The 15,865-nt window shown below is 38.0% G+C and overlaps 2 protein-coding genes and 1 long non-coding RNA gene across 3 annotated transcripts in view; 2 read left to right on the plus strand and 1 right to left on the minus strand.

Moving 5' to 3' along the window:
* LOC108241438 (adhesion G protein-coupled receptor E2) overlaps window positions 1–6,305 on the plus strand; it is a 22,494-nt gene extending 16,189 nt beyond the window's left edge. The window contains exons 13-17 of the mRNA XM_017425580.3: window positions 864–1,081; window positions 1,286–1,444; window positions 2,668–2,836; window positions 3,017–3,118; window positions 3,323–6,305. Of these exons, the coding sequence (XP_017281069.1) occupies window positions 864–1,081; window positions 1,286–1,444; window positions 2,668–2,836; window positions 3,017–3,118; window positions 3,323–3,364 (690 nt within the window). The 3' untranslated portion in view covers window positions 3,365–6,305. The remainder of the gene's footprint in view (window positions 1–863; window positions 1,082–1,285; window positions 1,445–2,667; window positions 2,837–3,016; window positions 3,119–3,322) is intronic.
* On the minus strand, window positions 5,841–8,941 carry LOC119616897. The gene is made up of 2 exons (XR_005232974.1): window positions 8,800–8,941; window positions 5,841–8,703 (listed from the first exon to the last, which is right to left on the minus strand). It is a non-coding gene; the product is annotated as an uncharacterized LOC119616897 (long non-coding RNA).
* On the plus strand, window positions 7,711–14,745 carry LOC108241451 (long-chain fatty acid transport protein 1). The gene is made up of 14 exons (XM_017425596.3): window positions 7,711–7,844; window positions 7,927–8,099; window positions 8,221–8,359; window positions 8,454–8,709; window positions 8,835–9,002; window positions 9,565–9,634; window positions 10,600–10,691; window positions 11,481–11,590; window positions 11,907–12,116; window positions 12,193–12,319; window positions 12,406–12,543; window positions 13,243–13,407; window positions 13,536–13,682; window positions 13,766–14,745. The coding sequence occupies exons 2-14, from the start codon at window positions 7,927–7,929 to the stop codon at window positions 13,921–13,923; spliced, it is 1,953 nt and encodes a 650-aa protein (XP_017281085.1). The 5' UTR covers window positions 7,711–7,844; the 3' UTR covers window positions 13,924–14,745.
* The last annotated feature ends 1,120 nt before the right edge of the window (window positions 14,746–15,865 follow it).

Here is a 15,865-nt window from a genome sequence, read left to right on the forward strand (position 1 = left end):
CCTCTGCATCAAGTTGCATCGTGTCACTACATGAACCGAGAAACTACAGGCTGCCTCTGAAAACAGATTTTTTATTTCTGACGTATTACATGCTCAGTGCGGAGCCCACAGTGTCGGTTTCACACTTGGGGTACTTTTGGCACATTTCGTTTTGATGTGTGACCTGAAGCCGCATCTGCCAGTAAACAACACACTGAAACGACCCCTTCAGTGTTTGTACTCGAGATACGGCTCGTCTCAACTTTCAGATTAATTTAAAGACAACTATCTTTTTTGTTCTCTTTATTCCACCTCGCCTTAGTCTCATTTTCAACCGCTGCTTGTTTAGAGTTTAGGGTTGGGGAAGCGTCCTGGTCAGGTGTTAAAATACTGAAGCCTGTTTTTTACTTTTTTGGTCAAATCATGGTGACATGTCAGATCATAGGCTTGGATATACCAAGATATATGGTATGTGACTATCTAACAGTCTCAACAACGATTGGACTGTTTATTTATTCCTGTGTTTGGGGTCTTAACAGGTACATATACTGTTGTTTCAGATTTATTACATTTAGATTATTTCTGTTTTAACCTGCTACAACATTGACTAGTTGCTCAAGCCTCATAACACAAACTGTATTGTTTTTTTTTACTTAAAACATTGTGCAAGTAGGACTTTTACATATAGGGACGATTCAGTTTTTTGTATAGAATTTTTTTTATTTATATTTTTTAATGTAATAATAAGGAGATAAGAATAGTTACAAGAGTTTGCTTGAGTGAGGAGCTGCTACTGAGCATTTTGTCTTCATCAGCCTATGGTTTTGATGGTGCTACATCTTGTTTTAAGATGTTATCCTTCTTCATGTTCTTTCTTTGGACAGGGGGGCTGCAAGTTTGTCGCAGCGATGCTTCATTTCTTCTTCTTGGGCGTCATGGCCTGGATGCTTTTAGAAGGGGTCCAGCTGTACCGAATGGTTGTCCTGGTGTTCAACGCCACCATCCGCCCCCTGTACCTGTATCTCTTCGGTTATGGGGTGCCTCTCGCCATCGTCATTATATCTGCCATCATCAGACCAAAGGGATACGGCACAAAGCAGCAGTAAGTACAAAAAGAAAAGGGAACTTAAATGTGAAATGTACATTACGTCATCTTTGTGGCATCAGAAAGGAACAAATACAAAACAAAAAAAAGGAACTGCGTAGCTTTGATTTCCACCTTCCTGCTTTCATCATGTTCATGACATCAGTAAATGACATCGGAGAACTCTGATGTCCACATTTACTTCCTTCCTCTCAATCGTAGCTGCTGGCTGTCCCTGGAAGACGGCCTCATCTGGAGCTTCTTCGCCCCCGTGTGCATCATCGTCGTCCTGAATGTCTTTTTCTTCATCATAACCGTCTGGAAACTCGCACAGAAGTTCGCCAGCCTCAACCCAGACCTGTCCAAGCTGCACAAGATTAAGTTAGTTCGAGTGTTTTATGAACATGTGAATGTGTCACTTTGTGGGTGGGGTTGGTGTCGGTGTCTGTGAAGCTACACGTCTTTTGCACGACACAAACGAGTACCAAGATAAAATACAGTGTGACTACTGGGAGCTGAATGATTCCCCTGAGACTGATTGAAGAAGCCGAAACTAAATGTATTAAAAGGCTAACTAAAAGCTAAAAAAAAGCAAAACACTATCTAAAATAATAATCATGATAGCTAAACGCAGCAAAAGGCTAGCTAAAAACTAAAAGTACCAGAACGATAGCTAAAAGCTAAAAGTAGCTAAAGGATCTGAAGATATCAGTGTATTTCTATGTGGAAAACAGTTGCAAATAAAGTTAAATATTTTGAAAAGTATAAAAGTTATAAAACCCAAAAGCCATAGCAGCTGTCTCCTGAATGAGCTGAACATTTTGATATATGAACAGCTAAAAAAAGCAGAAGTAGTTAGACTGCAAAAGGTGTACGGAAAAATAATAAAACAGGTGATGTGTGAATGCTGAGTCAGCATAAACACAATATGTATAGATTTAAAATAGCAGCATTGTACTGAGCAGATGCTTTAAAGGAAAATAGTTTGAGTTTCCTGTGCAAAAATACGCAGGAAATGTTTTCACAGAACATGTTGGTGCTCTTTAATTAGAAGTATGTTTCCCTCCCAGTTCTGTTTATCTCCCCGAAACTCATTTTGACTCCACTCAGCAGAACCTTAATAAAAGCATTCAGCTGCAAAATAGGTCTGAGTTAAAAAAAAAAAAATCATCCCTCTTCAATCGGCCATTTGCTCAAGAAAACGGAAAAACGAACTTTCTGTCTTCAAAGCAAGAGAGGATAGATTTTTGTGGACATTTTTGGCTAAGTGGGCAAACTCAGCTGAAACTTCTTATTGATTCAAAAATTAGGAATTTAAAACCTGATTTATAAAGTCGAAATGTATTCATGAATTCATGAAGAGGCTTTGCGATGCGTCTTTAGAAGTCTGGAGACTTTTTAAAAGCAGTGTGACCAATCTTTGATTATTACCATCGAAGCTTTTAAAGCTTTTAGCTGAGAATAAAGTCTTGAACAAAGTTTTGCTGCTTTAAGTGCTCTTTTAGTTTCTTTATCTGTTCAGGGGTTTTCCCACACATGCAAGTAACTTCTGAATGACTCTTATGCAATCTACCACTCTAACGCTGTTTTCTTCTCATCTTCAGAGCTTTCACAGTGACTTCCATAGCCCAGATGTGTATTCTGGGTCTGATGTGGGTGTTTGGGGCCTTCCTGTTTCATAAAGACACGATAGTGGTGGCCTATATCTTCACCATCCTGAACAGCCTGCAGGGCGCCCTGGTCTTCATCATGCACTGCCTGCTGTCTAAACAGGTAGGATTTAGTGGATGTTTGTGAGCGCGGGGTTTGTTGGGGCGTGACGCTAAATCAAATATTAGCACAACAGATACAAATGAAGCAAATCTGGTAAATAATTTGTAAAAGAGAAGAGGAATGAGCTGCGTTGCTACGCAGCAAGACGTGATTTTCTTGATGCTCTGCTTCCCGCTGCAGGTGAGAGAAGAGTACGCTCAGTTCCTGTCGTGTATCTGCACACCACAGAAGAAGAGATACTCAGACTTCAGCAGCACGAATCCCTCCAGCAGTCAGTCACAAGTAAGCATTGCTTTCTCTACCAAATCACTGCCTTTTGATTCCACTTTTTATTTATTTCCAATCTGCTTCTGCCTTCTGATTTAACATCTGCTGCTACACTAAATGATTACTTATCTCACAGCTCCTGATCAGTAAAACCATTAGAAGGAAAACTGATGTTTCTGCGTTTACTCTGATCTCACGATGTGACTCGTCTTCCTCCAGGGTTCTCGGAGCGGACAGCTCACGGGAGAATCCCACATATGAAGAGCTCAAACTGCTCAGAGACGGACTTCCTCACCCTTTACACAGTCAATGTCAAACATATAAACCTGTTTTTTATTTGTTTCTCACATGCTATTATCTTAAACTGAGGGATTCTCCAACATGCCATTTTAGGGTTACGATTAAAGGGTTATTTATTAGTCAGTGAACTGCAAAACTTAATAAAAAAGTTAAAAAACACAACAAAATCATCAGTTAATTTGTGTTTTTAGTCATCATTATTTCAGTCTTCTATAACTTGAGATGAATTTGTCTGTAAATGATAAAAATTACATTCTCCCAGTTTTTTTTTAACTATCCTAATATCTATAAACTAAATGGGACCAAAATAAAAAGGGTTTTTTATTTTTATTTTTATTAGGAATAAATGAGTAATTAAGACAATATTTCTGCTGATAAAATATTTACTGAGGTTCAAATGAAGTGAGGAGAAGAAGAATTTCCCACAACATAAACTTTTTTGCCGTGATAAACGGTGCCCCCTGCTGCTTGATAGATAGAATGCAAGTTCAAGACATTTTTTTTCTTTGTCTTAAATGGACAAAACAATTCTGTGAATAAAAACAGAATGTATGATTTGCAAATTTCATAAACCCATATTTTATTCACAATGGAACATAGTAAACATATCAAACGTTTAAACTAATAAATTGTACAATTTCTTGGAAAAGAATAATGTTATTTTTTAATTATTAAGTTTTAATGCAGTGAACCCTGAGGGCCCAATGATCACGGTCAACCATTATTAACTTTTTCTTTTTCTTCAAACACAAAGATTTCTCCAGATTCTTTAAGTATTTTGATGATATTATAAACTGTAGGTAATGGGATAGTCAAAGTCTTCCCAATTTTTTCTTGAGGAACCTTATTTTGAAATGATTCCACTGTTTTAATTTTGTTGAACTGCTGAACCTCTGCCCATTTTCACTTCTTAAAGATTCAGCCTCTCTAAAATATTCTTGTATCCCCTGTCATCTTACTGACCTGCAGCCAGTTAACCTAATTAGTTGTAAAAAGTCTCCTCCATTTATTTATTTGTACCACTTACTTTACATCCTTTCCTTACCTCTGTCTCAACTCTTCTGAAATTCGCATAGAATTTCAAAATTATTTAATTTAAAAAGAAAAAGAGTCAAATTTCTTAGGTTAAATGTTTCATATGTTTACTGTGTTCATTGTGAATAAAATACAAGTTTATGGGATTTTCAAATCATTTCATTCTATTTTTATTTACATTTAAAATGCCAGATTTTTCAGAATTGGCGTTGGTGAGTGTGCCTCTTAAAGATATATTAACTATAAAACTTGAATTTCAACTTGTTTTTTTTTATCATCCTTTGGTACAGAGGATCTAAAACTAGGTCTTATTTCTCTTTACAGGATAATCATTTAGTAACTGCTGCAATAAGATGAGTTTTCACATTCTGGTTGAGTCGATAGGACTAGTTTATCTTTATCAGCCTTCTTGTGTTCAATAAATCAAGTACAATTAGCTGCCAGTCCAGTGTTGATCGACAGATTTGATATTTACCTCAGTGTTAGATTCTTCTCATCGATGATCCTCTCCTTCACTTCCTGTAGATTAGAAACGACTCAGTTTAATTTAAATCAACCTGCTCATCTGTTAAAAGTCTTCATTCAGGAGCTCTTTGAGTTAAAGTGAAGCTCATTGGTTCAGTCAGAACATATCACAGGTAGAATATAAGCTGCTTTGCCTTCAGAGTTATTAGACGTTAAATGTTTTATTGATATATTTATTTCAAAATGCAGACATTAGAAGTCAGCATATGTATAATTATAAGCAAATATTTTGCACTGTATTTTTATAGAAATGTTAATAAGGGTGGGTTTGGTTTTTTTTTCTTGTTTTTCTGGAATAAAAACTGTTTTCGTGTACTGTATTTTAAAGTGTTGCTATAATGAGGGGAAAAACCTTAATGCTGATGGAAAATACCCAACAGCACCTCTGCAGTTCCCCAACTTCCCACAGTTTCTCCTGTCCTTTAATTACAAACAAAATGAATGATTATTTACAAAAAAAAAAATCATTCATGGCTAACTTTTAATGATTCGTATTAATTCACCTCTGAGCTGAGCTCCTTTGTGTTACTCGCGTATAAAAGGTTCTATTATTTCCTTTCATAGAAAGTGTAAATGAAGTGACAGAATCTGGGACAAAATAACTGTTTGAGTAACAAAAACAGACCCACCCTTCTGATAAGCCTGCAGCTTCCTGTCATTAAGCAGTGTTTATCAAAGAAAGGCCCATTTTGTTCTTAGTATAGCCGCCCGCTCGCCTGTTGTTCCACAGAACGTTACTGTAAGACTGAAGCTGCAGCTCAGGAACGACTGCGTCAGTCACGGGATTTTATTTTATTGCACTTATTTTATTTTATTTTTTTGTCAAAACTGATGATGCATGTTCCCTCATATATAGCTTTGTACTAACAAAGAAGAGTTTTGCACTTACAGAACCTGAAATATGCTTTTTTTTTTTTTTTTAGTTTTGCTTCAGTTACAGATATTGATCAAATGTGGGAAAGACAATGTCATTAATTCAACCCAAAAAAGGTTTTAAAATTCATCCCTTTATGTGATTGGATTTGTTTCTAATTGTGTTGAATTTTAAACTTCTTATTTTGAACATTTGTGAGTTTGGTTCACCGGCAAAACTGTTCTTTTGTTTGTAAATATGACTGAACCTTTTTGTTATGATCAAAACGTTTCCTTCATGCCTTGCAAAATGTGTTTTAGGCCAAAAAGAGAAAACACATGATGCGGCTTCTTATGAATGTAAAAATGATAGTTGTTAGAGTGATCTATAGTTATATTTGCTTATTTTTTTACTTTGTCATGTTGTATACTATTTGGTACTGTTTTCTTAAGAATATCCACCACTGAATTCATTAAAGCTTCAACTTCATCTGAAAAACTCTCCTCTTGAGTGTGTTTTATTAGTCTAAATGCTGTATATTGATCAGCAGATCAAGATATTCATATCTGAAGGCATTTTCACCAGCAGTTAGGAGTCTTTAGTCACACTGAGTCAAGATTCAATTCACACAGACTCGCCTACAGACAGATGAATCAATACATCAAGAAATGAATCAAGACTCATTTCAACATCTCCGCCGTGGGGCTTATTACAAAACTGTTGCCTTCAGACACATTTCTGTGGGAGAACACTTACAAAGCAGGTAAGGAGGTATTATATCAGGCATATCTAACAATTGGCACACAGATGCTTTGATATTTATGTAATAAATGAAGTACATTTGGATAAATTCCATCGAACTAATACTCATTTCCCCATCATCACGAATCACAGTTAAAAACGTCAGCAAGTCTTTTAAAGTTCCCTCATTGACCTTTTACTATCAGACCATGTAATGTTGTAAAGACACTTTCATACAGCTTTGAAACAGTAAATCATCCATATTTTAAAGAAACTGGGAGGGTATAAGATATTTTAACATTTAGTTACATTAAAACATTTGAAACATAACCATGTGGCCTGTTTTTTTTTTTCTTCACCACAAGTATTCTTTTTTAAAAACTCTACCCTGGAAGGGGGGCGATCATGTAGTTGCTTGCGTCTGTTTGTGCACGTGTTCATTTGTCGCCTAGCAAAATATCTTCTGAGGCACTGCACAGCTTCTAATGAAACCCTCAAAGTCTACATCTACACTGGAATGCCTTTTAGAGTCGACTAGACTAAAGATGGCCGCCACAGCTAATCGACTTTATCAAACGCAAAAATTGGCTATGAGGCCAATCTTTTTTTAAAGACAGACAGACAGATAGATAGATAGATAGATAGATAGATAGATTTGGTAATTTACTGACTCTAATCATAAAAATAAATTAGATTAGACTGAACAATTTGTAATTAAGTTTGAATTTCAATCTGACTATACTGAATTTAAAAGTAAACTGAATTTAAATAAACTGAAGTGAATTGGACTGCACATACATGGATTTTAATTTAACCCCTTTTTTAATAGTGTGAGATGACTTTTTACTGAATTGGTCATAGAAAAATAAATTCTAAAATCTTGTTGTATAACAGAAACAATTATTTTTCCATTTTATGTTCCTCTGTAATAATTATTTCTGGTTTGAATGCATTTACTTTAGATTTCTTTTTTTTAGAATTTATCCTCTTTTTTTTAAATGTCTCGATTCCTTAAAATTCCCATTTTTCCTAATAAGAGGCTCCAGTTTGCCCTTAAGGTGATGAGTTACTCACTGCACTGTGACGCAGACTCTATGAGTTGTAACCTGAGTTGTTCTCTGCTGCAGTAAGTGTTGCTTATCAGACATTTCATGTCTGACAGCTGCTCTGTAAACATCTGTTCTGAGCTGCTCCTCCTAACTGCAGATGTGAGGCAACTCTTCAGGGTAAATTGCTGCTGTTTTGTGTTTCTTTTTCTTTGTGGAGCATAATCAGATCCCTGCACAGGTAAGTTTTCTCACTATAAATGTAAATTTCTAGGCTGCTTTTATGCTTTTTGTGCATGAGGTTGCTGTTTGTGTTCCCACAGATGAGGAAACTGGTGATTTGTGTCGTTTCGAGCCTGGTTGTTTTGGGCGCAGTAGGGTTTCTCTCCCTGCCCTGGCTGTGCAGCCTGCTGGCAGGGTTGGGGCTCTTTGCAGCCTGGATGGGACCCTGGAAGAATCTTCATGTTGCTCTGCACACCATGAAGAGAGACCTGATGTACGCAAGTACTTCACGTTGCTCCGAATGCGTCACATTTAATTCTCCTTAATCTTCCTCTTTGCCAACTCCATTCCTGTTTCCAACCGTCCTTCATTCCTTCCTCATCCCTGTCAATCAGGTGTCTGGCTGTTATTACACGAGTGAAATATTCCATGAAGCGGAACCTGCGAAGAAGAAGCACCATCCCTGCTTTGTTTGCAGAGACAGTGATGCAGCACCCAGACAAACCAGCCTTGATTTATGAGGCAACAGGAGAGGTGACAATGTTAAAAATAAATGCCAAATCAACAGTCTTGGCTCCTGCTTTGAGTCAAAAACAATTGAATTATTTCCATGTTTATGTTCTTGAAGGTTTGGAGTTTTAAAGAGCTGCAGGAGCGGTGCCATGCTGTGGCTCATTGGGCTCTGGAACAGGGCTGGGTGGAGGGTGACGTTGTGGCTTTGTACATGGAAAACCGTCCGTTAGTGGTGGCTCTGTGGCTGGGTCTGGCTATGACAGGTGTAGAGGCGGCATTCATCAACTACAACCTCCGACGGGACTCGCTGCTGCACTGTGTCAGAGTGTCTGGAGCTCGGGCGATGGTGTTTGGAACAGAAATGACTGAAGGTGAGAACAGAGCAACGTAAAATCGTATCAGAAGTGCAAAATTTACCACTGATTTAATACAACAACTCATTGCCGTCTCTATATACGTACCTACACAAGTCATTTGGCTTTGGGTTGCCTTTCAGCGGTCTCAGAAGTGATCGGGTCTCTGCAGTCCAGCATGGTTTTGTTCTGCAGCGGTGAGGAGGACAACAAGGAGAAACTCTGCAGCCTCAAAGCCCAGAGTTTGGATTTCTTGCTGCGCCGTTCCCCCACACACCCACCCCACTACAAACTGAGGAAAGAATTTAATGGTAATGTTCTGCGGCGCATGTCAAGCGGGCATAATTGTGTTTATGTATCATTCTTACCTCAAGCGATGCAAAGCTTTAGTTGCAACACTGTCTTCTTATTCAAGTCTTCGCCTGACAGAGCAAAAACTTCCTCCCGGTCTTCTGACGAAATTTAACCCATCAGATGCAGCAAAACACCTGCAAACATTGCTGTCAAACACTTTAAGTCCCATGCAATTTGCAATTTCTACAATATAAAGATTTCTTTTTAACCAACTAAACACTTGTCAGAATATCTCAAAATCCTGCTTGAGTTACAACAGAAACTTGAGCGTATATAAATAAACTTCTAATAACTAGGTTGCTTGTTTGTTTTCACCTTGGTTATTACATTACATTACATTCTTGTGTTGTTACTCTTCAAGTCTTTGCTTGTTCGGCCTATCAGGGGGGAAAGAATGTGTCAAAAGATGATGAGAGAGTCTTGCTGCATGCCACACAAGGAACAGGCACAGAAAGCACTTAAGAGTTATTCTTTTTTTTTTTTAAATTCCACCGGTTTCTTTTCTTTCTTTCTTAACAGACAAACTTTTCTACATCTACACTTCTGGTACAACCGGAATGCCGAAGGCAGCTATAGTCATTCACAGCCGGTGAGTTTATTCATGATCTGAACTGATAACCCAGCTTGATGAATTAACAAAGATATCTGATGGCCACAACAGTAACGGAAAGCAACTAAAAACATTTACTCAGATATTAAACTTCAGTGTTAATGTTCTTTCTTTCTTTTACATTTAAGTAAAAACTTTGTGTTTCACTGGATTTATTTGATATTTCTGTTTCTGGCTACTTTCCACCCTTTTACAATTATTAGAAAAAACACAGTAAATGACTTATTAGAAGCTTTTCAGCCATTTTTGGCCTTTAATAGCTTACAAAAAGCATAACATGATCACATTTCAGATGCCTATCAAATGTTAATAGCTTCAAAACAAACTTAGCTGAAAAAGTAAGGACATTCATGCTTGGTTGATTATTTCTGTGTTGTAATGATGCTGCTTGGCAATAAATCCCATACCATTGGAAAGCCTGTTTTTTTTCCCCTTAGATGTTTATACATTTGTTAGGAAAAATCTGGGTTGCGCCCATGAGGCAGTTTCCACAAACTCTGCAGAGCATTTAATAACAAAACTCAGGCAACAAAAGAACCATCAGCAAATAAGGAGGGGGAAAAAAGGAGAGAAACCAGGAAGTATATATATCCTGGGAAGGGTGATTGCTGAGTGACAACAGGTGTGCTGATTACTAATGGGATGCAGGCTGTATGAGAGAATTTGGAAACGAGAACAACGGAGTGGAATCAAAACAGAGCATGACTTGATTGAACAGATCAAACTGCAAAAATTAAAGTATGACTGAAACTGGAAGTAGAACAAAGATACATTTAGATATTTATTTCAACTTGGTCTATGAAAACTATTAGAAGCTGCAGTACTAATGATTCTAAAATGTTTTTTGTAAATAAATTCGTGTGTCCTGCACCCTCAGGACACTAACAGATGGTGACAAGCTGTTATGATGTTTGTCACTCAGTTTATTCAGTCTCCCTCTGCAGGTATTTTCGCATCGCTGCCTTCGGTTTTCACTCATTTGGTTTGCGTCCTGATGACATCCTCTACAACTGCCTGCCCCTCTATCACTCTGCAGGTAAAAGTCTTCTTCATAATTCTTTTATTTTATTATGACACCCCTTTTATCTTTTACAACCTTTCTTTTTATGTGCTCCTGAAGGCAGAAGCAGTAATGGGTGTGTGTTTGTTTGTAGCATTAACCACTTGATGGGTTTTAATGAAACTCTTAAAAGCAATCATTGGATGTTCATCTACAACTGATTAACTTCTGGAATAAACTCCAATTAAGATGGCCGCCACAGTTAAGCATCGTAGTAGAATCAAAAATGGCTATTACTCATCTAATTTTTAAAATATTGAGCTAAAATTGGGTGTGTTAGTAGCTGAGAGTCCTTCCCAAGACTTACTCTGAGAACTAACCAATCATGAAGGATCTGTTTTTAAAACTTTTGCCTTTTGCTAATGGAGTCAACTGTTTGTTAGCAAAATATCTTATGAACAAAAAGATGGATTTTAATTAAACCTTCAGGAAGTAATCATTGCATGTACACCTACAACTCATTAACTTTTGGGGTCAACCATTGACCTTAGCCTACACAAAATTGGCTGTACGTCAATGGATTTTACAGATACTGAGCGAAAATCTGGTGTGGTAGTAGCTGAGACTCATCCTCACTGCATACTTTAAGTGCAGATAAGTGGTATTTTAATGTTTGTCTGTAACTTTGTCTCTTCTCATCAAAAGATGATATTAATTTAAAACTCTGGCATGAAAGGTAGTGAGCAATATGCATTCCTTTACAGATTTCTATGTTTTCTGATAAGCTTTTTGAAAAATATCATACATTAATGTCTTCGTTTGCAGGCACCATCATGGGTGTGGGGCAGTGTTTGCTCTTCGGTTTGACTGTTGTACTCAGGAGGAAATTTTCAGCCAGCCGCTTCTGGGACGATTGTATCAAACACAACTGCACTGTGAGTCCACCCTGCTGGTTTCCTTTTAGGCCAGGGGTGTCAAACTCCAGGCCTCGAGGGCCGCTGTCCTGGAAGTTTTAGTGTTTTCTGCTCCAACACGCCTGATTCAAATGATTTAATTACCTCCTCACCAAATCATTAAGTTCTCCAGCAGCACGTCCACCAGTCATCCATTTAAACCAGGTGTTTTAAAACAAGAACACATCTAAAACATGCAGGAGTGCGGCCCTCGAGGAATGGACACACCTGTGTTTTAGGCCCTTCTGTAAACAAATCGTACAAACCTAGTGTGTAATCGTGCCTCTTTGCGTGCCAGGTGATCCAGTATATTGGTGAGATCTGTCGCTATCTGCTGGCGCAGCCTGTTCGTCCATCTGAGGAGCGTCATCAGGTCAGAGTTGCTGTCGGTAATGGCCTTCGACCCTCTGTGTGGGAAGAGTTTGTCCAAAGATTCAGAATTCCAAACGTTGGTGAATTTTATGGAGCAACTGAATGCAACTGCAGCCTGATAAACATAGATGGAAAAGTAAGTTCATGTGCAAGTGGTTGAAAAGTCTCGGTTTTAAACATTGGGGTTTTATGGTGTATGTGTTCACGTTTAGGTGGGAGCGTGTGGCTTCAGTAGCCGCATCCTGCCGAACTTCTACCCTATTCGACTAGTCAGGGTGAAAGAGGATCATAAGGAGCTTCTCAGGGATTCACAGGGACTCTGCATCCCCTGTCAGCCTGGTAATATCGCACACATGCAAATGAGGCCACAGCAGGATAAAACCCGTGCTGCAGATGCATAATAATGTCTGTCTGTGCCTCTGCAGGGGAGCCAGGTATGATAGTGGGACGAATCATCGACAGCGATCCGCTCAGGAGATTCGACGGCTACGCTGATCCGGACTCAACCAGTCAGAAAATAGCTCACAACGTTTTCCAGACGGGAGACTCTGCTTACGTCTCAGGCATGTTTTATTCTGTTTCTTTGTCAGCCGGGTGGATGATAACGTCATGTCTAGATGTGGCAGTGTTGAAACAATGAGAGCCAGTGAAAGAAAGCTGGACAAGTTCCCAAGACAAAGGAGGAAAGGGATTTAAAAAAATGTCTCTCCTGTGTTCCCTGCCTTCCCATTCATGATCAGACAGGCCTCAGCTCCCTGTGAGGTGTAAAAACAACAAATATTGGATAATAGGTTTTATAATGGTCTTATAAAACCCTAAGGTGACTTATCTATCTCACAAAAAGGATTAAAATGTAACACAAGAGAGATTTGTTTGCATTTTGTAACCATAAGTCTTATAAAGTTAGAACATTGTGTAAAAAATGTAAAGTAAAGCAAGTTTTAAGTAAGTAAAGTAAATAAAATGACCTTATCTTTTCCCCAAAAAACCTGAACAATTTCTTAGTTAAAAATTCAATATGTTTACTATGTTCCAGTATGAATAAAATATGGGTTTATGAGATTTGCAAATCAATGCATTCAGTTTTTATTTACATTTTTCACAGCTTCACAACTTTTTTTTAAAATTATGGTTGGAAAAAAGTTATTAAAAAAGATTTAAACTCATACCTGTTCATAATAATCCCATTCATGACAGCCTATTTAATCTCCATCAGGAATATAATGATCATTTTTACTCTTTCTGTCTGTTTCTGTCGTCAGGTGACGTGCTGGTGATGGATGACTATGGCTACATGTATTTCAGGGACCGAAGCGGCGACACATTTCGCTGGCGAGGGGAGAATGTCTCCACCACGGAGGTGGAGGGGGTCCTCAGTGGTTTGCTGGGACACTCGGATGTAGCGGTTTACGGGGTGTGCGTGTCAGGTACAGATTAGATACGACAGTCAGGATGAAACACGAACACACATTTGAAAACTAAAACGTGAAAAAAGGCACTGTGTCGCAGAGATTTCGTCACCTGAGTCGTCTGTCTGGTGTCTGTGGCTGTGCAGGTGTGGAGGGAAAAGCTGGCATGGCTGCAATCGCTCACACAGGAGGCACTTTGGATCTCGATGCTTTTCTGATTGGTGTAAAAAAATGCCTCCCTTCCTACGCGAGGCCCGTCTTCCTGCGACTCATGCCGTCTGTTGACACCACAGGTGAGGCAACAACGCAAAGATGAAAGCATTTTATTTTCAAAAAGCAGCTTCGCAAACCTATTTTTCCCACTTTTTATCTTCAGGTACATTTAAAATTCAAAAGACACGTCTGCAGAGGGAAGGGTACGAGCCACGAGAGCCAAGTGAAAAGATTTATTACCTGAACAATCGCGCTGGATGTTACGAGGCTGTTACTGAGCAACTATATAAAGACATTACGGAGGGTAAAGTGTCTCTTTGAGACAAGAAGATACCTCTGAAACTACAGACTGTTGTGTATTTTTTATAGGCAAAACACATTTTCTCTTCACAAATATTGATTTATTATCATGTTACTGTTTTTAAAATTAAACTCGGATGTATATTAGCAGAGTGGTAGGAGTATTTTTTATTATTATTGCAAACTACATATAGTTGTATTCTATCAAAAAAAAACCAGCTTTACCGATTATTGTCACTGATGATGGAGAAAGGAGCACACGGGTGCAGGCAGGCAAAGACAACAGATAGCTTTTTGTTAAAGGCACAACAAAAGGTGCATCAAGGGAAGGACGTACAAGAAAAACAACTGCAAACTATGAACTCAGGCAGCTGAAATTAAACATGAAGGAGCTCGGGAAAGACATGACTGAAACCTGTGGATGTAAATTAGAAATGATCACAAACTGACACTTGGTGAAAAACAGGAAGTTAACTTCACCCAACATCACGAGAGATAAAACAAAGTCTCTAGTGTTGCCACTCCCAAATTATGGAACGATTCGCCGTTACATGTCTACCGTTTGTAGATGTTGTCCACATTATGTTGTGCTATTTTAAATGATTATTGCTTCTATTTTAAGAGCTACTGTTTAAAAGCCCATCTAGGGATAAGTGCTGCAAATTAGCTGTTGCTATTGCTCTATGACGCAAACATAGGACTGCTGTTTTGTTCAGTTTGTCTATGTCGATGCGTGTCTGTCCCTATCAAATGAACTGGAAATAAATAGATAAATAAATAAATTGTCCACTTTTAAAACTCTTCTTAAGACACACTTTTATTCTTTGGCTTTTAATACACGTTGAGACTTTTGCTCTTACTTCTGTTGTTGCGTTTTATTGTTTTTGTTGTCTTTTGTCTTTTCAATACTTTGAATGTTGATTGATTTTTATCTGTACCAGCCCTTTGTCGCAGCTACTCTTGTTTTAAAGTGCTTCACAAATAAAGTAGTAGTAGTAAAGTCAAAGATCACCAAGAATAAAACAGAAGTAAAAATTCACAGCAAACAGTAGAATATGAATTTTAACACATCAACCAAAAGTAAAATTCAAAGAATTCAACATTTAACCTATCAGGGGATTTGTCAGTAAAGTTACAGCTTTGAGACATTTTAGGCTGAATTTAAACTTGACTGGAACATGTTTGACCACAACTAAAATACTTAACTATACAGTGTAGTTTCATGCTCTGTTTACTAACAATAATCTGTAACTAATATCTGAATTTTTGACCTACAGTCTTTTTGGTCAAGTTGTTTGAGTTTTTTAAATTGTGTTTTCACATTGCTGTACATGGATGAGACACCTTTAATAATTCTCTCCCTAAAAAAAAAATGAAACAAAAAATGTAAACCTTGTGGAGTCACTGGAGGAACAAAGGGAAGTCAGGAGTGTCTCTCAAACATCTTTCCGTTTAGTCTGATGTGTTGCTCAGACAGACATCTCAGAATTTTATTGTTTGGTACAAACAAAGACTCATATCTGCATGAACATAAACTCTGACATTTGCTTAATTAACTCAGTGCGTCTGCAGACTTTTGTTGTTTGTCACAGGGATAAAGACTCAGATTATCAACATTTATCTGTTTGGGGTTGCCACATTCATTGTTGATGCTGTTCAGGACTTTCTTCAGAGAAATGCGTTACGTGACACTGAACCTTGTTTTTCTGTTTCATCTTCCTGCTGCCATTTTGTTTGATGTGTTTTCTTTTCCACTGGGTGACGTTGGACTCTCCTCATTTGGAGAAAAAAAGATATCTATTACCTTCTCGTCTTCAGTCAAATGTCAAGTGTCCATTTTTATCTTTCTTCATGCAATGCTTTTTATCGTAAAGCATGTATTATTTATTGCCTGATCCTCACAAACTTTGACAATGTTTTGTAATCTGAGCCCATTACGGTGTTCACTCTTTGTTCCAACACA

Source organism: Kryptolebias marmoratus, linkage group LG3, assembly GCF_001649575.2.
Source record: "Kryptolebias marmoratus isolate JLee-2015 linkage group LG3, ASM164957v2, whole genome shotgun sequence".
Classification (NCBI taxonomy): Eukaryota; Metazoa; Chordata; class Actinopteri; order Cyprinodontiformes; family Rivulidae; genus Kryptolebias; species Kryptolebias marmoratus.

Excerpts from the sequence above, each read along its gene's own strand:
- LOC108241451 (XM_017425596.3), top strand. The coding sequence starts at position 7,927 with ATGAGGAAACTGGTGATTTGTGTCGTTTCGAGCCTGGTTGTTTTGGGC. Across the intron at positions 8,710-8,834 it reads TGGAACAGAAATGACTGAAG|CGGTCTCAGAAGTGATCGGG; the intron begins GTGAGAACAGAG and ends GTTGCCTTTCAG. Across the intron at positions 13,408-13,535 it reads TTACGGGGTGTGCGTGTCAG|GTGTGGAGGGAAAAGCTGGC; the intron begins GTACAGATTAGA and ends GTGGCTGTGCAG.